Source organism: Armigeres subalbatus, chromosome 3 (assembly GCF_024139115.2).
Source record: "Armigeres subalbatus isolate Guangzhou_Male chromosome 3, GZ_Asu_2, whole genome shotgun sequence".
In the NCBI taxonomy this organism is placed as follows: domain Eukaryota; kingdom Metazoa; phylum Arthropoda; class Insecta; order Diptera; family Culicidae; genus Armigeres; species Armigeres subalbatus.
Window position 1 is genome coordinate 403818378 of NC_085141.1, and position 25214 is coordinate 403843591.

General features: G+C 42.5%; 1 protein-coding gene across 2 annotated transcripts in view; it reads right to left on the reverse strand.

Moving 5' to 3' along the window:
• Positions 1-25214, reverse strand: part of LOC134227028 (protein amalgam-like) — a 278865-nt gene that overhangs the window by 182517 nt on the left and 71134 nt on the right. For both annotated transcript variants that reach the window (XM_062708213.1, XM_062708212.1), the window contains exons 2-3: positions 22117-22642; positions 6761-7637 (exon numbers count right to left, since the gene is read on the reverse strand). In XM_062708213.1, the coding sequence (XP_062564197.1) occupies positions 6761-6821 (61 nt within the window). In that variant the 5' untranslated portion in view covers positions 6822-7637; positions 22117-22642. The remainder of the gene's footprint in view (positions 1-6760; positions 7638-22116; positions 22643-25214) is intronic.

Genomic DNA, 25214 nt, shown 5'->3' on the forward strand with positions numbered 1-25214 from the left:
ATAAATACAGACATCTCTGTATGTCTGGCATCCCTGCGCGTAAGGGCATGTAACAGCTTCAAGTTAACTGAAGGCCCCTCACTATCAATATGCCGCCACGTCTTGCAGACCACTCTCACTGTGTGAGACTTACTGACTCTTAGCAGATTTTGCGGACTGTGTCTACACGTAAAAAAGAGCGTTCCCAAGTTCGTAAACCAGCGAAAATACGCCGTGATTTAATTCATGGATTCGGGAATACCAGTCACGTTTTCCAGAACGTTCCAGAAAACGTGACTGTATTCCCGAATCCGTGACTGTTGTTCCCAAAAAAATACACCGTGAACTCGTTAGTTCACGAATTCATGAACGCTTTTTTTGCGTGTATTATTTGGAATCGGTGCAAATTTATGTTCAAAATCCAGTTTTAGTAATCCACCAGCAGTCCAGCATTGCACATTGGGCCACGTCGTAAAATTAGGAGGAAAAAAATATTTTCACCATGATGATAATATTTTAGGATCAAAATGTCTTCAGCAAAGTCAAAGCTTATTATTTAAGCTTTATTTTGAAGTTTGTTGCAATAGAGCGGCCCTACTACATTTTGAGATAAAATTTTTAACTTCTATATTTCTAATTTAAGCATTGCACGATGTTCTAGAAAGTTGTTCCTTATTTAATTTTGAGGCACTCTGCTGAAGAAACCTTTATTGTACGTCGTTTGTATCATTTGTTATGATAATTTTAAATAATTATGTTAGGGTGACCCTAAAAAATCAATATTTTGATTGTAACTTTTTAAGTTTGATTTTTATCAAAGTGACGTCTTCTACAAAGTTTTAGAGCATAAACAAATGCACGTTTTGGTTACATAACCAAGTAAATCATTGTAAATCAATCATTGGTGGATTGCAGAGATATCACTGTTTTTCTTGATAAAATCCGTTGTTTTCAAATGCCTGTATTTTTGAATGGGGGAAAAAGGGGGATCCATGTTTCCCTGGGTTAGACAGAGGAAGGGCTAAGGATTGCTCTGCATATTTTGTTATTGGAGAATTTGAGGTTTTTCCATCATTTAAAAAAATGACTTTATGTACGAGAAAATCAAAATCATTAATTCTAGAAGTGTTATAAAACAAAAAATTTCGCCCAATTCGTCAAAAACAAAATGTTTATAGTAATCATAACTTCCTTATACATTTCCAGCGCATCTTCACTCAATATACCGATTGTTAGAATATCATGTTTAATAATATCAACGCTTATCAACGTGACAACTTTACTGAACAGACCATAATCGTAGGTTGTTTACATCACTCGTTCAATCGATTTTACTTTAAAATTGTTAGGGTGGTATGGAAAATTCGTTTTTCGTTTTTCGAGCGTAATTTATTTTTTTAACTTTTATCTAGATATATATTAGGGTGGTACAAAAATTCGATTTTTTTCCACACCGATCACTCAATTCTGTCCCATGTTCTGAATGTCCTCCGCGAATTTGAGCAAAATTGGATAACAACTGATTTAGCACGAGCCGTTTCAAGTTTGCAGCGTCTTCCTTCAACGCAACGCATAACTGTCAACTGAATCAACAAAAATGACAGTAGTCCGCCGGCACGGCAAATGCTGGGTAAAGCGTACCATTGGTACTTCGCGTACCTGAAGGAATAAAATAGACCCCATCTCGCGGTCCTTAGCCTCTTACCCAGCAACCCCTATCCCTACCTCCCCGCTGTGCTGACCGGGATACGAGCAACCTTAGAGGAGATCAGGTAACCAACCTCGGTGGGAACTATGGTTGTATGCTGACAGGAAAGGGGGGTTTGCTCCTCTCCGGAGGTGCAAATCTTATTGAGCGTTTGTTCTCCATGTCAGGATCGGCTCACAACAGCGTCTGTTCTCCATGTTAGGGGCGGCTGATCATCGTCCGAGTGCCAGCGAGGGACTCTAAGTGAAACTGTGCACCATGGTCCACCGGAAATAAGGAGGAATGGTCCTCCGGAAATTTAGGGGGTTTGGTGTCAGGCCCTGCAAGCCAGCCTTTAAAAAATCTTAAGCAACGAACAATCAACAAGAGAGTACGGACCGGAACCATCGGCGAGGACCACTGCGACGAAAAGGACTAGCGATTGGAAACTCGGTCCGTGGAACTGCAAATCTCTCAACTTCATCGGGAGCACACGCATACTCGCCGATGTGCTCAAGGACCGTGGATTCGGCATCGTAGCGCTGCAGGAGGTTTGTTGGAAGGGATCAATGGTGCGAACGTTTAGAGGTAATCATACCATCTACCAGAGCTGCGGCAACACACACGAGCTGGGAACAGCTTTCATAGTGATGGGCGATATGCAAAGGCGCGTGATCGGGTGGTGGCCGATCAATGAAAGAATGTGCAGGTTGAGGATCAAAGGCCGGTTCTTCAACTTCAGCATAATCAACGTCCATAACCCACACTCCGGAAGCACTGATGATGATAAGGACGCCTTCTACGCGCAGCTGGAACGTGAGTACGACAGCTGCCCAAGCCACGACGTCAAAATCATCATAGGAGATTTGAACGCTCAGGTTGGCCAAGAGGAGGAGTTTAGACCGACTATTGGGAAGTTCAGCGCTCACCGGCTGACGAACGAAAACGGCCTACGACTAATTGATTTCGCCGCCTCCAAGAATATGGCCATTCGTAGCACCTACTTCCAACACAGCCTCCCGTATCGGTACACCTGGAGATCACCACTGCAGACAGAATCACAAATCGACCACGTTCTGATTGATGGACGGCACTTCTCCGACATTATCGACGTCAGGACATATCGTGGCGCTAACATCGACTCTGACCACTATCTGGTGATGGTTAAACTGCGCCCAAAACTATCCGTCATCAACAATGTTCGGTACCAACGACCGCCGCGGTACGACCTAGAGCGACTGAAGCAACCTGATGTCGCCACTGCATACGCGCATCATCTTGAGGCAGTGTTGCCGGAAGAGGGTGAGCTCGATGGGGCCCCTCTTGAGGACTGCTGGAATACTGCCGCGAGCCGAAATGTGCCGGGATAAGGATGGGAGCATCTTGACGGACGAACGTGTGGTGATCGAAAGGTGGAAGCAGCACTACGAGGAACATCTGAATGGCGCTGAGAGTACAGGCAGTGAAAGTCAAGGCAGCGGAGGAGATGACTACGTCAGTTCAGCGGACGATGGAAGCCAATCAGCCCCCACCCTGAGGGAAGTTAAGGATGTCATTCAACAGCTAAAGACCAATAAAGCAGCTGGTAAGGATGGTATCGGAGCTGAGCTCATCAAGATGGCCTTGGAAAAGCTGGCCACTTGCCTGCACAAACTGATAGTCAGAATCTGGGAAACCGAACAGCTACCGGAGGAGTGGAAGGAAGGGGTTATATGCCCCATCTACAAGAAAGGCGACAAGCTGGAGTGTGAGAACTTTCGAGCGATCACCATCCTTAATGCCGCCTACATAGTGATATCCCAGATCATCTTCCGTCGTCTGTCACCATCAGTGAACGAGTTCGTGGGAAGTTATCAAGCCGGCTTCGTTGACGGCCGCTCGACAACGGACCAGATCTTTACTGTACGGCAAATCCTTCAAAAATGCCGTGAATACCAGGTCCCAACGCACCATCTGTTCGTTGATTTCAAGGCGGCATACGACAGTATAGACCGCGTAAAGCTATGGAAAGTTATGGACGAGAACAGCTTCCCTGGGAAGCTTACCAGACTGATCAAAGCAACGGTAGATGGTGTGCAAAACTGTGTGAAGATTTCGGGCGAACACTCCAGTTCGTTCGAATCGCGCCGGGGACTAAGACAAGGTGATGGACTTTCGTGCCTGTTGTTCAACATTGCGCTAGAAGGTGTCATGCGGAGAGCCGGGTGTAACAGCCGGGGTATGATTTTCAACAGATCCAGTCAATTTATTTGCTTCGCGGATGACATGGACATTGTCGGCCGAACATTTGCAAAGGCGGCAGAACTGTACACCCGCCTGAAACGTGAAGCAACAAAAGTTGGACTGGTGGTGAATGCGTCAAAGACAAAGTACATGCTTGTGGGCGGAGCCGGGCGCGACAGGGCCCGCCTGGGAAGCAGTGTTACGATAGACGGGGATACCTTCGAGGTGGTCGAGGAATTCGTCTACCTCGGATCCTTGCTAACGGCTGACAACAACGTTAGTCGTGAAATACGAAGGCGCATCATCTGTGGAAGTCGGGCCTACTATGGGCCCCAGAAGGAACTGCGGTCGAAAAAGATTCGCCACCGCACCAAATGTGTTATGTACAAGACGCTGATAAGACCGGTTGTCCTCTACGGACATGAAACATTGACAATGCTCGAGGAGGACTTGCAAGCACTCGGAGTATTCGAGAGACGGGTGCTTAGGACCATCTTTGGCGGTGTGCAAGAAGACGGTGTGTGGCGGCGAAGAATGAACCATGAGCTCGCCCAACTCTACGGCGAACCCAGTATCCAGAAGGTATCTAAAGCCGGAAGGGTACGATGGGCAGGGCATGTTGCAAGAATGCCGGACAGCAACCCTGCAAAGATGGTGTTCGCTTCCGATCCGGCAGGTACGAGACGACGTGGAGCGCAGCGAGCGAGATAGGCAGACCAGGTGCAGAACGACTTGGCGAGCATGGGGCGTAATCGAGGATGGAGAGATGCGGCCTCGAACCGTGTATTGTGTTTGTTGATTCAGTGTTATCTGTTTAGATGTAAACTAAATAAATGAAAATGAAAATGACAGTAGTCCGCCGTCTCCGTATCGAGTGGTGTGTCCCCGAAAACGCGAGCACTTTGAAACTTGGATTCTGTCAGGAGTGACCTTAAGCGCTTGGGATTCTGCTACCGACAGCAACTTTCTTTCTTTTAGTATCGCCAGTGATGTTGCGGGACCGCAACCGACGCCATTTTTTGTAGTTAACCATTTTTTTTTGCAGTTTTCTCCTCAGAAAATGCTGATCTAAAAAATAATCGATTTTATTTTCATAGTGCACCTTTCTAATCATTATCAACCACTAAACGATGGTCTGAACATTGCTTGGAAATCTCACTTGAGGGCTGCTGCTGTCTGCGGCGGCCTATCGATGATTATCTTTCCACTGAAGCTGCTGCTACCGGTGTCATTTTGCAATAGATGCTGTGCGGCCCTCGTGTCCGCTCTCCGTGAAGTATTAATAGCCCTTGAGTTGCACGATTATGATATCTGCGCTTGCGATGCACGTACGAGATTGGCTGGTTTACCGATTTTTAACAGTGCTTGGCGAAATTCATTTTTTTAATAGTTTAGTGCCTTTAATCTATTGTTTTAAACTGTTGGGCAAAATATAGAGTACGAAAATCGATTGTTATAAAAAAAACTCCAAAACCCGTTGGAAGACTGCTGAGCTATTAGCCCATACTTCCTGACCCTTTTTCGTGACGGTCTCTAATTTGAATCTGCAGAAGTACTGGCCAAAATACGAAAAAATACCTGTTGAACTTCGGTAGAGATTTCAACGGAAAATACAAAACAATCTTTTAGAGAAGTTTGAAAGACTTTTCGAGGAAAGAAATTCGAAGGAAATTCTCGTGGATTTTTAAAATCCGGAAAAATGAATCGTGGAAATTAAAACATTTAGTCTTTACGTAGACTTCAACAGTGCAAAGCAAAAAGTTCGGTTTTAGTTTTGACCAAACCCAGCGGAGCAAACATACGTTAGATTCAACAAAATTAGGAATTAAATTGAAAATACAAAAATAATAATCATCCCAAAAACAAATGAAAGTACTTGAGCGATCTGCTCTTAAATAATACGTCGTGGATATCGTCGTTTGGTTGGTTTTTATCTAAGCATATTAAACGAAAAACTTTGCAAATAAATTTGAAATTGTATCTAATTAAAAATCAAAACAATATCACATAGTATACGTTACGTCGGATACTGTATACAAAGGTTGGATAGAATTGAAAAATTCGCCCAAAATCAAAATAAATGATTCAACTAGTGCTTCTACGTGATATCTCATTTTGTCCCGCAATGGAATGCTGAACGTGGTCGATGCAATTGCAAGAAAAAAAATATTTTCTTCGATTTTCGAGACCACGATGCATATCTTACGAGAAAATCCACCCTTATCCTATGAATTCAGATTACTTATAAGCACATAAATCGCTAAGGCAAATCACTCATTTTGGAATAAAACGCTAATGGTAGCTTGTTCTTAGCTTATCGACTTATTCATCATATTACATTCACAAATGCAACATCGAATAATGAAAAAAATCAGAATTTCCATTAAACGACCAGGAATCCATTATCAATCATCGTCAATATTTCGATCTACAATAAATGAAAAAAGTATATGAACTTGAAGTAGATCATATCAATATGCAAAAGTTTTTTTCTAACAGAAAATTTTGTAAAGGTTTGACTTATGATGTGAAAGAAACTGTTTTTAAAATTGTTTCAATGCCAACCTCTACTTCATGCTTTTCTTTCTAAGTTGTGGGCTAATTCGCGAATGTCGAACGGTTAAAATTTTCGCCTACATATTCTTGAATTCACATGCATTCTTAATGAACGTTGAACAATGCGCAATAATATTAGCTGTCTGACATTTAGCGATTCCACCTAATTTATGAGATAAATAACGATTAAGACTCAGCTACGCCCATGACTGCAACCGCCGCATAATTGTTGCGATAAAAATAAACCTTCTATACTTGGCCTGTTTGACTCGAAACCAAAACAATATAAAGAGAATAAAATGAAATGAAACTCACCGTAAGCCGTTTCCTGGGCGAAGAGAAAGAATAGTAAAATATGACACACATATCCGGCCATTATTTTCCACCTTTGGTGCGCACCGGGCGTCTTCCTTTCCTGAAAGTTTTCTTGGCCCGAGGACAAATTTTCCGCCGCTCCTCGCCTCAAACGTACACAAAGCACTTCTCACCAACCACAGCACGGCGGGGTGACGCCGGGGACCGTGCTCCCGGAATCTCGGAAGGGATTTCCGGACTCAAGCCTCTCGACTCACTATTCGTTTTCACAAGTGGTTGCCGGTATGTATGTTTACTGTTGTTGTGGCTATTATAATAGAATTCGCCCCGACTTTCCACACCACCGGTCACCCACACAAACAGGTTTCTCTCTTTTGCCACCTCGGACTCGGACACCGACAAATTTTCACACTTCTGGCAGACGGCCAACGAGTCATACACAATAATCCCGCATAAACAGACCAATGACGTTGAACTAAGCAGGGCTGGGGTCTCACTTCGATGCCCTCGGGAGGAGGTAGGTTTCACTATTTACTGTTGCTCATCTGGGATTTTCTTCTGTCTCCGTTGAACGAACACACTACACTAGGCATTATCCATTTTCACTTCAACTTTTCCGAAAAGCAAACATTCGCCCGTTCACCTGTGGGGAACCGTTCGGGAACTAACGGGAAGAACCTCGAAGCGAGGTGCTACTGCTTTATTATTACTTGTACCTGTATGATCTCTATGCTGCTGCTATTGTAGTTCTTCCCCGGAGTTGGTCGGGAGGAAAACTTATATTTTATTTTCCATTCATTCGACGCTGCTGCTGCTGTTTCTTTTTATGGCTGTTTGCACTACGCTCAGCTGTTAGATTCGGTGAAATGGTCGGTCTCTGCAAAAATATGAATCTCGATGCAATATGTTGAATGCAACCCCAGCACCGTGCATAACCAGCTGCATACGGTTCTAGGATGTGTATTCAACCAAAATGCATTCATAAAGCGCGATGATGAAGGGAAGCCCTGGGAGTTTTTTTCTTCGTTGGTTTTGTGAAGATTGGAAAAAAATCTACGAATTCGCATAGCCGAGTTTTAAAACTGAATTTGGATCCTTGTTTGTGAGCTGTTTTCGTTTATTTTTAGTACGTAGAATTCTATTTTGATCTGCAATGCGAAGTGGTGTCAATGAAGTGGACTAGCTGCGCTTCGACGAAAGAGTTAATAGGAATGAAAGGAAGCACTTATTTTTTCCATAATATAATGAATAGATAATGAAATGGTAAAACTAGAAATTTCATTTACCATATAAATCAGAGAGAATTCATGTTTATTTATATTTTCAGTGAATCGCGTTGGTAAATAATTTCTTAAGTACTTCAAGTACTTTCACATGGGATATTCTTAATTTTTCCTCTAAGAAATTTTATAAATGTTCTGTGGAAATTCGGATGAACTTCCCGCAAAAATTTGGAAGAGCTTTGCTTGGAGATTTGGAAGAAATTCCTTCGGAAATCCAGTAGAGTTTGTTTTGGAAATTGGGAATTAAATGTCTTGAAATTGAAAGATGAAAGAAAATTCTTGAATGGAGAAGGGTCAAACAAAAAGTCATTTGGCTGAAGGCCACAGGGTCGAAAGTTGTTTGGTAGAATAGGTGAAAGTAATTTGGCGAATTTCATTTGACTTAAGGTGAAGGTGGGTTGAGTACCAAAACAAAGCTTTGATAGTATTGGTACAGTAAAAACATTCATATACTGTACACAGTACGAACAAAACCTGTAAATTTCCGTTCAAGTAGATGTAACAAATCTGCTCCGTGTTAAACGACAGAAAGTTATAGGTTGTTTTATATTTACACGTGCTGGAATTTCACAGTTCTTATTTTTATTTGAAAACAAAAAAAGGAGCAGAGTATGAGAATAGAACATTGGTCTGCAGAGTGAGAGGCGAACTTGTTATCGTCTCAGGCATTTCCGCTTCTTGATATCGAGTCGATCAAGGTGTAACAGGTTAAACGTTTTGGTGATTCGATAATTAAAATAGATGGATAAAATTTACATGACACGGAAACTCCATCGAGACGGAATCATTTGAGACTCAGTATGCTGAATGCATCACAGATTTCTCGTCGGAAGAAGCAAAAAACAAAGAGTTGCAGCGATGAAATGCAGCGTCATAAAGGCTGCTTTATTTTCATATGTGAAGATATCCGTTTAGGTTGATTCTTATATGAGTAAAATAGGTGCCAGCTGCGGTTTGCATGAAATGCAGTGAAGTTTGTTTTGATTTGTTTTGACAGCCACGTGCTCGCTCACCAAGGTTTCCGGTAGAGTCATGTAAAATTAAGATATATTCAATTGAAATTTCAATGGTTTTATCATTTACATCACAGAATCTTAAAATTATGATCTGGTACACATTCTGTTTCCGAATTTTACATTCAATTATGAATTCCGTCGTGGCTAATTTTCATAATATTTTACTGTGTAATAGTATTGGTGTCGTATTTATAAAAAACAAAGAATATTAGTAGGGTGGTTCAAAAGGGCCCTCCTTAGCCGTGCGGTAGGATGCGCGGCTACAAAGCAAGACCATGCTGAGGGTGGCTGGGTTCGATTCCCGGTGCCGGTCTAGACAATTTTCGGATTGGAAATTGTCTCGACTTCCCTGGGCATAAAAGTATCATCGTGTTAGCCTCATGATATACGAATGCAGAAATGGTAACTTGGCTTAGAAACCTCGCAGTTAATAACTGTGGAAGAGCTTAATGAACACTAAGCTGCGAGGCGGCAATGTCCCAGTGGGGGATGTAATGCCAATGAAGAAGAAGAAGAAGAAGGTTCAAAAAACGACCCAGCACCATCACGCTCACTCGATTCCGTCCCATGCTCCGAGTGTCCTAAAAAAACCGATTTGAACAAAAACTGGTTGAGCGCCAGCCGGTTCAAGTTTGTATGAAAACTAGAATGGGAAACTAAACCTTTTATTACACTGATTACGGCGCTTTCCCTCCAAACGCTGGCGAAAAGAGAACCCACATTGCTGAAAGCAACATATCAGAGACTTCAGTGAACGAAAACCGCACCGCAGGAAAGATCCATTGATTACGTAACGCAAATATAGCATTTTATACTCACCCTTATGTCACACTTTTTGTATGAAGTATCTGCCCCTGGTACGATAGATATCACAGACAAATTCTGGGTATTTTGTTGAATTGCACGTTTCACTGATGCCTTCTGAGAAGCCTAATTATCATGCGAAAGAATCGCAACCTCGATTAAAATCGACTCCCAACTATTGGAACGACCATTCAATATGGATTGTCTATGGAGTTGAAGCTCTTAAATATTTCATCCCGTCATATGGTCTCCCCCCTCGCCATCGCCCAATGACGGAGTGCCAGAATCAGAATAATGTTAAATTCAACCATTCGCCATATCAACTGTCATACAAACCTGAAACGACCTGCGCACGGTAAGCCTATTCAAACCAGCCCAAACCATTGGATGACACCCAAATTATAAATCATAATCAACTGAGCGTGGCGAAGCAAAATTATTTTTTGAGCCACCCTACTTATTAGTTTGCTGCTGCCGGTGCCGGTGCACCGCGGTGTTTACATTCACTCCGCGATCAGTTTTTGATCGTTTTTTCGGGCTAATCTAGCAGTTTATACTAAGTTTTCGGTTCAAATAAGTGACTGATTTCAAAAAGTGGTGTTTAATTTGCATTCTATCAACATTTCGGGCTGCTCATGTGCGGAGAAGTAAGTGAAAACTTGATTTTTCCAATGCCCTTTGAGAAGTGAAGTGCAGTGATGAACCCAACAAATCGCGGACGGCTATTAAATTGGCACGAAACTGCTAATTTATGCTACAATTCGAGCCGGAATACATAGGATTCGTTGAAGAAACATGTTCATTATCACGGGAAGTAAGGAAGTATGCTGTGAAAATTGGTGGTGTTGGTTTGCTTGGGGGAGCTATCAGATTCGTCAAATCGTCGTTTGAATCTTTGTTTACAAAAACAGATAAGTCGTTTTGAAATTTTTGTCTTGAACTGGTCTTTTGGTTTCAAATGCCGTTTGCCAAAAAGGGCGATTTGGCTGACGGGTTAGGTACAAAAGGTCCAAAGACAAAAGATCGAAAGACAAAACGTCGAAAGACAAAAGGTCGAAGGGACAAATGGTCGAAAAAGACAAAAGGTCGAAAGGGACAAAAGGTCGAAAGGACAAAACGTCGAACAGGTTCGACGACGGACAAAAGGTCGAAAGGGACATAAGTTTGAAATTGACAAGAAACTGAAACGGAGAAAATCAATCGCGAACCAGATTTGCCCTACACAGTTAGCAAAAACTCTGCTCTTTTGTTTTTACAATTTTAAACAATTAAATAAAATTCATTCAATAAGTACCACTAATAGATGGATGTTTGAGTTTTCTAAATGTCACTTCGATCAAATACACCGGCGTGTATTATACGGCGGTGTATTTTCAATGCGTGCGCCTGCGTGGCTGCGGCGTGCACTATTTTGAATAGGTTGAAGTGACATTCAGAAAACCTAGATGTTTATGTATTATTGGCACTCATTGGATGATTTTATTTAATTGTTAAAAATAGTGAAAAATAAAACAGTATTTTTTGAAAACTGTATAGGACAACTCCGTCTCGCGGAATATAAGCTTTATTCATTTCTTATTAACAATCTTTTTTTATCTCTTTCAGAACTATCAAGATATTCCTAATACAGTGTCGACTCGATTTTGTCACTCCCCAATATTGTCTACCCCCGATTTTGTCTACCCCAATTTTATCACGTTTTCGACCCGATTTTATCACGTCCCGATTTTGTCACGTTTTCGACCCGATTTTGTCACCCCAAAAATTTTAGTCGTTCTTTTTATTTTCGTAAATAATACCGCAAACAACAATGATTTTCATGAAATAAATTTTACCGCATGGAATTTACTATGAATAACTTTTCAGTACCTGCGAAGGATTTTGTAAGCATTTTCAACAAGAAATAACGAGTACTGTTCACGCATTTTGCCTTTCCAAGGCATAAACTGATTCATATTTGTAAAATAAATTTAAAAAAATTAAAATATTTTTTTTCCGATTTTGTCACATGCCCTATTTTATCACCCCAAAATTCACCAGGGGGGTGATAAAATCGGGATATTACTGTATTGTCTTATAGTAATTACTCCTTCTTTGAAAATTGCTCATTTTTCAACTTTGATTGATTAGATGAGTGCGTTATGTCTGCTTGAAGTTTGTCCAATTGTCCCTTTTGATGTCCCTTTTGACGTATTGTCCTTTTCGACCTTATCTCCCGTTTGACCTTCTGTCTCTTTTGACGTTTTGTCTTTTCGACCTTTTGTCCTTTCGGCCTTTTGTCTTTTCGACCTTTTGTCTTTCGACCTTTTGTTCTTTCGACCTTTTGTCTTTCGACCTATAGTCATAGTCATATTTCGTCATAGATTCTTGACTGACATGGACATACTACCCGAAATGTCATTCGGGCGAATTGGTCCTTTGGCCGAAAAAAGTCGTTTTGCAGAGAGAACCACTGTCATAGCTGACAATTTGACCATTTGAGTGAACATGTTGTTTGGCCGAACTGGTCAACGTTTTTGGTATATTACAGTTCAGAAAATAACATTTTTGGCCGTACGCCAAATGAACATTTCGGCCAAACGACATTTTCCGGTTACATGACCTTTTCGACCAAACGACCTGTTGAGGCAAATTGCTTTATCGGCCAAATTACCAGTTCGGCCGCATATCGCTTTTGGACAAATGACATTTTCGGTCAAACCGTTTTCGACTTATTGACCATTTCGGCCTAACGTTCAATTTCCCGAATAACTTTCGACCATATGACCTTTCGAACAACTTCCCGTGGAATTTCCTAAGACTTTTTAATGGACAATACAAATAATTTCCCGTAATTCCACAAAATTTCCCTTGGAAATAAAAAAATGTGTTCCAAATAACTTCCTCTGGAACTTCCGAAAAAATGTTTTTGTAAATTTTGAACAGCTTCCCATTGAAATCCAAAGAATTTCTTCCAAATTTTGAACAATTTTCCGCAAAAACTCCAAAAATTTCCTGTGAAATTCTCGTATAATCCTTCTCGAAAATTCCAAAATATCAAGTGAAAGTTTCATAGAGTTTTCCGTGAACACTTGTAAGAGTTCATTCCGAAGAACTACCAACGGAAATTCTAAATAATTTTCTAAGAAATTAAGAAAATAATCAATCCGAAATTCCAAAATGTTTCCTAGGGAATTTCTCAAAGCTTTCATATGAAATTCCAAAGCAATTTCCGGGAAATTTTAAATAATCGCTAGTGGAAATATCAAGGAACTTCCTAAAAGAAATCGAAATGAAAATTTGAAAAATTTAGAGGAATTTTCTGAGGAAGCTCATTTTATTTTTCCGGCGAAATACAAATGATTTTCCTGGTAATTTATTTGTCCAAAGAAACAATGGTATTAAAAAAATGCCACACCGATTCACGCCGCCGGCAAAAATGGCTTTCGGCGTGACGCCGAAAACGCTGCCGTCGCGCACCGATCAAAATTATGACAAACTCCGCCGCCGACGATTTTCGGACCGACGGACAGCGTGTCGTGCACGGTGCGTCCAAAGAGAAACGATCGATAGTGCGTTTTATATAAGTGTGTATTCACAGTGCGGCGCAAAATTTTGTGAACACATATATAAAACTAACGAAAACAAAACTCGCGCTGTATACTACTCTGATTCTTCCGGTGGCTTTATACGGCCATGAGACATGGACGTTAAAGGAGGCTGATCGGAGAGCTCTCGGAGTGTTTGAGCGTAAGGTGCTGCAGACAATATTCGGCGGTAAACAGGAGAACTGTATCTGGCGGCGTCGCATGAATCACGAGTTGTACCAGGTGTATAAAGAGCTGGATATTATTAAGCTTATACAACACGGCAGACTACGGTAGGCTAGTCACGTTGTTCGTATGCCGGAAGAACGTCAAGCGAAGATAATCTTTAGTAGAGAACCCGGAAGAGACCGCAGGCTTCGTGGAAGGCCGCGTACACGATGGCTTTTTGCAGTTGAAGAGGACCTGAGGGCGCTCAATGTTCAGGGCGACTGGAAGCGATTGGCCCAGGATCGAGTCCAGTGGAGAAGGATACTCCATTCGGCGTAGGTTCATCGAAGAGCTGTAGCCCATCAACGCAACCCAACCCAACCCCCATATACCCTAATTAATCGTTAGATCATAAATTGTTGATCGGCCTTACCTAACAGTAATCGTCGGAGGAGTTGGCCACTTTTATTTGGACGAAAATTGCACACGAATATCGCGCATGAATGATTTTGGTGTTGGGTTTTCTAATATTTTTTTCGTTTTTCGAATAATGAATGCTGACAATATTTCTATAGACATTCTAGGTTCTCCGAATGATTCTGTATTTCAAAGCCTTGGTCTACCAGGTCAATTACGCTTGGTACGAAACAAATAGCAACATGATTTACGATCTAGATATGTCTAAACCGGATGTCGTACCTTCGGTCCTCGATCTTCAAAAGACAAAGGTGAACAAGACCTTAGTACAACCGATTTTTGTCGGCAGGCATTACACGTGCTCTTACAATCGAACAACGTCCATTATGGCCAACACGGAGTTGACCTGCCCTGCGAGCGTTTGCAAATCAATATCATATTCAGGTAACTGTTGTGTCAACATATGTTCCGCCGAGTTCGATTCAGTGTCAGCTTGCATTGCGTGAACTATTTAAGCCGCTTGAAGGTCCGGTCCAGTACCGGGTAAAACTTCGGCAATCGACGACACGCTCTGCTCCGTACGACGGGCGACTTCGTAGCTATGGAGAACAGCGAATACTCTGCGTGGCAGAGGCAACATTGAACCATAGTACTCAAGCAAGTGAATGGATTCACGAATAACCGCGATAAAGTAGCGGAATAACTAGCATCGTTCGACTTCGAGAGATCTGCGATTCTCGCAGCAACCCTTCATCATTCCAGATGGCGAAAGCGGGAGCAGAACGAGGGCCCAGAAAGCTGTCGCCCAATACCAATGATGAGTGCAGCATCGACATCACCCTGAACGAACTATTTTGAGCCCTCGACTGAATGAGAGGTGTCTCTATAAGTTCCAATTTGATAGGATATCCCTTGCCTACACCTATCCGTGAGGATATCGCTCTTTGAACTGCTCAATAAATTCTGGTACAACGGTGAGTTTCATGATAGCTGGCGAAACGCCATCACCGTTTCCGTTTCCAAGCGGCGTATCAAACTTCATGACTTCAAAAGTTATGGCAATACATGCTAGTTTTGTACTTCCTGGACCTTATTTGAACCAATTGGATGCGGTAAACGGTTTTACCACAGACAAACAGACATAACACATTGAACATTCACTCATCAAATTCATCGTCGTACAAACACCTTAGTTGGGCAAATCACGAACCCGATGGCGCACATAGGGATTTTATGCCAATCTAGCCGGAATAAACTATTTTATTTGTTGATACCACGCAAATTACTTTGTTTTTTTGTTATTGTGATACAAAAACAGTTTTGAGGATAATATGACCTTCATATACACCGAGCTCGCTTTTTAAGTGGTTGATTTTCATCAATTTTTTGGTCACCTGACTTTTTCAATTTCACCTTATTTTTTCATGATATTTTGTAGATTTTTTCGAGTGATAACCGTAAAGCTTTATTTGTTCCATGTGCCAAAAACAACCAAAAACAAATTGCGTAAAAAGCAACCCCAGTGCACCGTATAATAAATATATGACTGTATGTAGAATCCGATCAAAATGCTAGTTGATGAGGGTGCAGATTTTCCACGTGCGTGGGTGAGTGAGTAAGTGAGTAATTGAGTGAGTAAGTGAGTGATTGAGCAAGTGAGTGAGCGAATGAATAAGTGAGTAAGCAAGTAAGTGAGTAAGTGAGTAAGCGAACAAGTGAATGGAAGATTATCGTTCATTAGAGTATGAATAAATGAGTAAACGAACGCGATTAACCAAAAAATGAAGATATAATCATATGAGAGAATGAGTGACTGCTTAAGTGAGTGAGTGAGTAATCGAGTGAGTAAATGAATGAGTGAGTAAGTGAGCGTGTGAGTAAATGAGAGAGTGAGTAAGTGAGTGAATGGGCAAGTAATTAAGAGTAAGTGAGTGAATAAGTAAGTGAGTGAGTAAATGAGTGAGTCAGTAAGTGAGCGAGTAAGTTAATAAGTGAGTGAGTAAGTGAGTGTATAAGGAAATTAGCTAATGAGATAACGAGCCAAGGGATCATCATTCTTCGTCGTAATTCGTCTACCAGCTGTCCATCATTTATTCCTTCTAGGAAGAGTTTTGATGTTGGTAACAACTTGCTCCAACGAAATCATTTTTTTTTACACTGGGGTCAAATTTTTTACGCAAATTTCCATATAAGTTTTCTTAGCGCGATTTAAAAAAAAAATCGAAGACCCCATAAAAGCCGTGAAAAATCGATTCTAGATGAAGTTTTCTACGCGGATTTAAGAGTTTTCGCGGTTTTTGAAATTCACGTGGTTTTGATTTACATGGAACGTATCCTCGTGTAAAAACCGACTTCAGTGTTTTATTCAGTTCAATCATTTTTAGCATAACATCTCAGTACTTTGTATGATAATTTTATTATTTATCCCTCTATTTCATATTACTGTTTTGGAGTCATTCACAAATCACAACCTTCATGGACGCCCTTTAGCAATTTTTCAAAAAATAACAGAGAGACTTGTATTGTATTGTATTTATAAAATGAATTTTACATTAAAGTTGTGAATAATTGACAGTCACAGATACATTCCTTCCAGTCGTCATAAATTATGAGTCGTTTTACCCCATGTTCCCCAAGCGTAATACGGCTGATTAGAATCTCGTAAATATGAGTAATATTTTGTTACATACTATCATATAGGTAGTCGACATCTATACGCTTAGAAAGTGCGATGGTAAGTTCATCGCGCCTGCAAATAACTTGCATTTCACAGATAAATCTCAAATTGTATCACAACTTTTGAGACCCCGATTTTGAAATGGCGCAAATTTGCGCAAGATTTTATCTCGGGATTACAAAATATGGATGTATATCTAGCGGCTATGCGTTGAAATATTACCGAATATCGCCGAATAACGAAATGCCAGACCAATGAAATTGTGAGTTTTTCATCTTTTTTTTATTCAAAAGTAGCATCGATTGATTCCTCCATATATCTCAAAACAATCGATTTTTTCTATGATTTAAATATGTATGGACTACTATATTACCAACATAATCATCATCCGTGGAAATAATGTAAATTAATGTCATACAGAATGAACACCGAAATAAAAAATTGCGTGCTTTGAAAAAGCAAGCCGCAAAAATTAACACGTTAGTTAAAAACCGCAAAGTTTCAAAGAGCGTAGCTGTCAAAATATCATTGCAAATAGAAAAATATATACAGATAGCAGGTCCCACACTATTCAGCTATTTTTTAAATATTTTTACACTACAAAAAAACATTTTTAAAAATCAACTTTATTCCAGCTAGATTTGCAAAATATTCCTATGTGTGGCGTTAGTGAGCAAACGTCAAACTCGAGCAAATCCGATGCGTGCCATAACTTTTAAAACCATGAAGTTTGATACGCCGCATGATGGGGTTTGCTTACTTTCCAAAATTGTCCTTTGACCCAGTACATGGGAAAACCGTTCACCATGTAATCGATTCCAATCGGTTCAAATATGGTTCAGGAAGTACAAAACTGCTATAGAATGCCATAACTTTTGAAATCATGAAGTTTGATATGCCGCATGATGGGGTTTGCTTATTTCTCAAAATTGTCCCTTGAACCGGTACATGGTAAAACCGTTTACCGATTCCAATCGGTTCAAACACGGTCCAGGAAGTACAAAACTACCTTAGAATACCATAACTTTTGAAATTATGAAGTTTGATGTGTCGCATGATGGTATTCGCCTATTTCCGTAAAGTGACCCCGTAACAGGGCACGGCAAATGCTGGGTAAAGCGTACCATTGGTACTTCGCGTACCTGAAGGAATAAAATAGACCCCATCTCGCGGTCCTTAGCCTCTTACCCAGCAACTCCTATCCCTACCTCCCCGCGGTGCTGGCCGGGATACGAGCAACCTTAGGGAAGATCGGGTAACCAACCCCGGTGGGAACTATGGTCGTATGCTGACAGGGAAGGGGGGGTTTGCTCCTCTTCGGAGGTGCAAATCTTATTGAGCGTCTGTTCTCCATGTCAGGATCGGCTCACAACAGCGTCTGTTCTCCATGTTAGGGGCGGCTGATCATCGTCCGAGTGCCAGCGAGGGACTCTAAGTGAAACTGTGCACCATGGTCCACCGGAAATAAGGAGGAATGGTCCTCCAGAAATTTAGGGGGTTTGGTGTCAGGCCCTGCAAGCCAGCCTTTAAAAAATCATAAGCAACGAACAATCAACAAGAGTGTACGGACTGGAACCATCGGCGAAGACCACTGCGACGAAAAGGGACTAGCGATTGGAAACTCGGTTCGTGGAACTGCAAATCTCTCAACTTCATCGGGAGCACACGCATACTCGCCGATGTGCTCAAGGACCGTGGATTCGGCATCGTAGCGCTGCAGGAGGTTTGTTGGAAGGGATCAATGGTGCGAACGTTTAGAGGTAATCATACCATCTACCAGAGCTGCGGCAACACACACGAGCTGGGAACAGCTTTCATAGTGATGGGCGATATGCAAAGGCGCGTGATCGGGTGGTGGCCGATCAATGAAAGAATGTGCAGGTTGAGGATCAAAAGCCGGTTCTTCAACTTCAGCATAATCAACGTCCATAGCCCACACTCCGGAAGCACTGATGATGATAAGGACGCATTCTACGCGCAGCTGGAACGTGAGTACGACAGCTGCCCAAGCCACGACGTCAAAATCATCATAGGAGATTTGAACGCTCAGGTTGGCTAAGAGGAGGAGTTTAGACCGACTATTGGAAAGTTCAGCGCTCACCGGCTGACGAACGAAAACGGCCTACGACTAATTGATTTCGCCGCCTCCAAGAATATGACCATTCGTAGCACCTACTTCCAACACAGCCTCCCGTATCGGTACACCTGGAGATCACCACTGCAGACAGAATCACAAATCGACCACGTTCTGATTGATGGACGGCACTTCTCCGACATTATCGACGTCAGGACATATCGTGGCGCTAACATCGACTCGGACCACTATCTGGTGATGGTTAAACTGCGCCCAAAACTATCCGTCATCAACAATGTTCGGTACCGACGACCGCCGCGGTACGACCTAGAGCGACTGAAGCAACCTGATGTCGCCACTACATACGCGCAGCATCTCGAGGCAGCGTTGCCGGAGGAGGTGAGCTCGATGGGGCCCCTCTTGAGGACTGCTGGAGTACAGTTAAAGCAGCCATTAACGACGCAGCGGAGAACAACGTCGGGTATATGGGTCGAAGTCGACGGAACGATTGGTTCGACGAAGAGTGCAGACAGATTCTGGAGGAGAAGGACGCAGCGCGGGCGGTCGCGCTGCAGCAAGGTACCCGGCAGAACGTGGAACGTTATAGACGGAAGCGGAGACAGCAGACCCGCCTTTTTCAGGAGAAGAAACGCCGCCTGGAAGAAGCGGAGTGCGAGGAGATGGAACAGCTGTGCCGTTCTCAAGATACACGCAAGTTCTACCAGAAGCTCAACGCATCCCGCAAAGGCTTCGTGCCACGAGCCGAAATGTGCCGGGATAAGGATGGGAGCATCTTGACGGACGAACGTGTGGTGATCGAAAGGTGGAAGCAGCACTACGAGGAACATCTGAATGGCGCTGAGAGTACAGGCAGTGAAAGTCAAGGCAGCGGAGGAGATGACTACGTCAGTTCAGCGGACGATGGAAGCCAACCAGCCCCCACCTTGAGGGAAGTTAAGGATGCCATTCAACAGCTAAAGACCAATAAAGCAGCTGGTAAGGATGGTATCGGAGCTGAGCTCATCAAGATGGGCCCGGAAAAGCTGGCCACTTGCCTGCACATACTGATAGTCAGAATCTGGGAAACCGAACAGCTACCGGAGGAGTGGAAGGAAGGGGTTATATGCCCCATCTACAAGAAAGGCGACAAACTGGAGTGTGAGAACTTTCGAGCGATGCCGTGAATACCAGGTCCCAACGCACCATCTGTTCGTTGATTTCAAGGCGGCATACGACAGTATAGACCGCGTAGAGCTATGGAAAATTATGGACGAGAACAGCTTCCCTGGGAAGCTTACCAGACTGATCAAAGCAACGGTGGATGGTGTGCAAAACTGTGTGAAGATTTCGGGCGAACACTCCAGTTCGTTCGAATCGCGCCGGGGACTAAGACAAGGTGATGGACTTTCGTGCCTGTTGTTCAACATTGCGCTAGAATGTGTCATGCGGAGAGCCGGGTGTAACAGCCGGGGTACGATTTTCAACAGATCCAGTCAATTTATTTGCTTCGCGGATGACATGGACATTGTCGGCCGAACATTTGCAAAGGTGGTAGAACTGTACACCCGCCTGAAACGTGAAGCAACAAAAGTTGGACTGGTGGTGAATGCGTCAAAGATAAAGTACATGCTTGTGGGCGGAACCGAGCGCGACAGGGCCCGCCTGGGAAGCAGTGTTACGATAGACGGGGATACCTTCGAGGTGGTCGAGGAATTCGTCTATCTCGGATCCTTGCTAACGGCTGACAACAACGTTAGTCGTGAAATACGAAGGCGCATCATCTGTGGAAGTCGGGCCTACTACGGGCTCCAGAAGAAACTACGGTCAAAAAAGATTCGCCACCGCACCAAATGTATCATGTACAAGACGTTAATAAGACCGGTAGTCCTCTACGGACATGAAACATGGACAATGCTCGAGGAGGACTTGCAAGCACTCGGAGTATTCGAGAGACGGGTGCTTAGGACCATCTTTGTCGGTGTGCAAGAAGACGGTGTGTGGCGGCGAAGAATGAACCATGAGCTCGCCCAACTCTACGGCGAACCCAGTATCCAGAAGGTAGCTAAAGCCGGAAGGGTACGATGGGCAGGACATGTTGCAAGAATGCCGGACAGCAACCCTGCAAAGATGGTGTTCGCTTCCGATCCGGCAGGTACGAGACGGCGTGGAGCGCAGCGAGCGAGATGGGCAGACCAGGTGCAGAACGACTTGGCGAGCGTGGGGCGTATTCGAGGATGGAGAGATGCGGCCTCGAACCGTGCATTGTGGCGTCAAATTGTTGATTCAGTGTTATCTGTTTAGATGTTAACTAAATAAATGAATGACCCCGTAACAGGTTCCGATCAAATTCCTGATCAAATTTTGTATAGTTTAAGCGTCGTTTCTATTCAGAATATCTAAAATAATAATTTCCGAAGTACGCGTTCTGGCATATGGCCAAAAGCTAACACCCATTTTAAATCCGGAATAACTCCGGTATCAAGTGGTCAGTTCTAAAAATGCATAGAGGTAAAAGTTGCGAAAAAAAATGTTAAAAGACAAAAAAGTTACAACCAAAAAGATTTTTATTTTCGTTTTCAAAAGGGGATTGGTTACGGAAGGGTTAAAGTAGAAAAACGGTAGAATGTATTAAATGAGGATGAAAATTTGTATTAACATTTATCGCTTTATACCGTAGAGATACTGTCCAACTTTTTGCGAAAAGGACACCAACAACGCTAAGTGGATTATCTTGCACTGTTTCACCACCAATTTGTGGCATGGTCAGTATGATTCCATCTACAAAGAACTAAGAATCGACAGAAAAACCTTCCCAACATCGTTCGACGTAGAAAATGTCTTTCAACCATCCAATGTCCTTATGCCTTAATGTTTACCATTCCACTCAAACAAGTGGGGCACATACCGCTATCACGGAAATTTATTGTAATGTATTTTTTGTGCAGTTGCATTCAATTCCATTATTTGTTTTTATTTATTTTTGCTGACGCTGATCGTCTGCCTGCCTGGACACAAAACTATTTATTTTCACAAACTGCCACGTGCAACTGTTCCGGAATGGACCTGGTTGGTTGTGCCATTTATTTCCCTCCGAAAACCGGTCCACAAACGCAAACACACACAAAGGGAACGGGTTCCATTTTCCGGCCCAAATTGCATCGCGCCGCGCGCCATATGTTTGCTGGGAAAACAATGATCGCGAAGAAAAACGCGCAATGAAAACAGCTCATAAACTGCAGCACTCGGCGGATGGCCGTCCCTTCACCATTGATGGGTAATAAAAAGTTAAAAATTGGTCGCACAATTGTTTGGAATTACTTTGCCCAGCAAAAAAAAAACAAACACACTCACCAATAACTTATTTTCTTTAGACAGGGATACGTTTTTCGTCAGTTATTTTTCTTCGTCCATTCGTTGAAGTGACTTCATTAATTCTGATAAAGACGGCCGTACGTTGTTACATCACCGGAGTAGATCCAAAACTTTCTTATGCCAAAATTCGTTTCCTCATTCCCGTGAAATTAATCGCGCTTTTCCTCACCCCGAGCAAGTGCTCGTTTCGTATCGTCTCATGCACCAGCGAAAACTGTGTTATCGCAATTCTCTTGCTTGCATAACTTCCTTCCTACCAACTCACGACCAGAGTCCGGCAAGCGTTCTTCCGTTAGAGCTTAAATTTTTCCCGTCAACGATGTGATTACAGCTTCATTGAATTTTCCCCCGGCACGGCTGGGTACGCTTGGATTCCTCGTTTTCGATTCGGGACGTCTTGCGGGGGGTGATGCCGTCAGACGGCGGGTGCCAGTGTCGTCTGGTCGGATGGAAAATTATTTGGCGCAATTTTCGCCATCTTTATCAGCAGTTTAAATGCATTAACCTAGGGAAAAATGAAGAGGAGAAAAAGAAACGGTCAGAGCGGAATAAATGACTAGAGTCAACGGCAATGATGAAAGGAATGATTTTTTTTTCGCTCTTGCTGTTTGATGAGTCATCTGATGTATGTCACAAATTCAGTGTAGTACTGAGTATATTTCCAACAGGATAGAATGGGATTTATAAATTTGTTATTAATAATCATATTATTGAGAACAATGCGGTAGCTTAACATTTAAACATCGGCCATATCTTTATTCTTGATTGTAACTTCACGAATACTTCCTCCAATCTGAACACTCAACAGTAAGGCCATCTTCAGTGTCTCATAAACTCTTGGCTGAATCATCATCATAATTTTAGTTTTGAAAACACATTTTATATAAACAGGCAATCAGTTTTTAAATTATATGTTTTTGAGTATGATTAAAACGGATACAAGAGCAATACATTATCATAACAAACATATCTTGGAATCCTTTCCCATGAGTGCCTTTCATTCTAAAGCAATCTCCTCCTTGCACGCTTCTGTTGCGAAGAAGCAATTTCAACCGTGACCAACGATGCGAGAAAGAAAGATTGTCCTCAGGCAACAATGTACGCAGTTAATGTTTGATTTATCCAAGTGCAAACAGCCAGCAGAGCAGCCAGCAATTTAATTCAGTTGATCGTAACAAATCTGCTACTGCCGCCCGATTGCGCTCGAAATTGATGGGCCCACTTTGTTCAACTTTTTAAATTGCAATTTGCACAGTCCACGGGAAGCATTATCAGTCGCTTCTCCAACGCCACCACCGGGCCCGACTCATCCAGCAGCACTTAGTTATGCTCATTGGGTTGGATCGAATTGCACACTTGGCGCGCTGGCAGGATAAACGAAATCACTTGATTGATGGGTCTCATTCTTTTCCGACACGCTTTCCTGCGCTTAAAAGTCGCTAATTTATCATCACATCATGCATCAATCAGCCTGCCGCTCTCGCAGAGTCCCCGCTTCGAACGACTGCTTCGAAGCCTTAGAAAAACATACACATTACCATTTAAAACCAACATTCACAACAATTACCCCTCGAAGTGACACGTGCCTCATCATAGAATTGCGGCACGTGCTGCTCCTTCTTCCTGGTTGGTTGGCTTATGTAGCTACCAAACACTTAGAGGAGAATACTTTTTATTTAGCAGAAGTCTTTACGCTAAGGGTATGCGTTTTCCTGCACTAAACTTTCCTTTAATTGAAAGTAATAGTTGATTCACAAACAAAAAACCTGGCTCTTAGTGCTCAGTATTTTAGCATCATAACATAATTGTATATATCACATGATAATGATAAAAATCGTTATACCAAATATCAGGTCATATACCCTATATCCTTAAGTCTTTTTCACCATATTTGGTAGTTTGACCCGAGAGTGGTGCTCTCGCCTTTCATGGTGAGGCAACGATGCGTGCTGCTGCCGCTACTGCTGCTGAGGCTGTAGCACTAAACGCTTCAAGTGTTTACAAAACACTGTTGCGAGCGTGTGGCTTTTGTATTTACTATAACTTACCCCAGTGCCAGTGGCTGGATGGTTGGCTGGTTGACTGGCGGGCACAATGTGTGTTTGTTCTGGCGCTGCCAGGCACCACCAACAATATGCCAGTAGTTCCTGATGGTGATGCCTTTAGCGCCGTCGGAGTGCACCGTGTCGGCCCGGGATGCGATATGTCCCCGGAATGCGGAGTGTAAAAACAAGAATTCATTATTCATAACTTGTCGGACTGTTGGAAGTCGAGAGCTGAGCTGTTGGCATATGTGGATGCAGAGGTTGTTTTCCCATTCTGAAGGGGTTGCAGTTGTATTTTGCCGCAATCCGAGACATATACGGCTTAGTTAGATGCAAAAATGGGCACTGTTAAAAATTTTGAAATTCTAAGGCCATATCGGAGGCTTCCGAAGCAATTTGATATTCCTTCAGATTTGTAAGGCTGACTCTCTGTACCGTTGTATCTACTGCTGTAGTGCATTTTGTAGCATCTACCCTTTTCCGGCTACTGATACCCAAACTGTTTGCCGTCATTCTTTATATCGTCTTGATTGTTTGACACATTGTCACACGCACTATCAACCTGATAAAGATTAATTATTGTCGCCTGTCGATGTCTTCGGATACAAAACCGTGTTTCAATATTGTTCTGTGTGTCGATTCCCGAGTAGACGAAAATAGCTTAATAATATCAACAGTTGATTAGATAGCAAAATGAGATATTGACATAAATTATATAAGAGATAAAAGACCAATATTTTGCACTGAAAATATCATGTGGAGATCAAGTTATGCTATTCGTAAGAAGTGATCAGTATCATGTGCCATTAGTTTGTTCTTGTCCATAATACGTCTTGATATTTAAATGATATTTCGGAGCATATCTCGGGTACTTATTCAAAAGAACGTATGTGATTTTGTAAACAAAGATTCAAACGTCGATTTGTCCAATCTGATGGCACTCCCACGCAAACCAACACCACCAACAGGTAGCCGAAGCCTCCCCCTGTCTGTCTATGGTAATGGTTTGCGAGGGAGGGCTATCAGATCGGA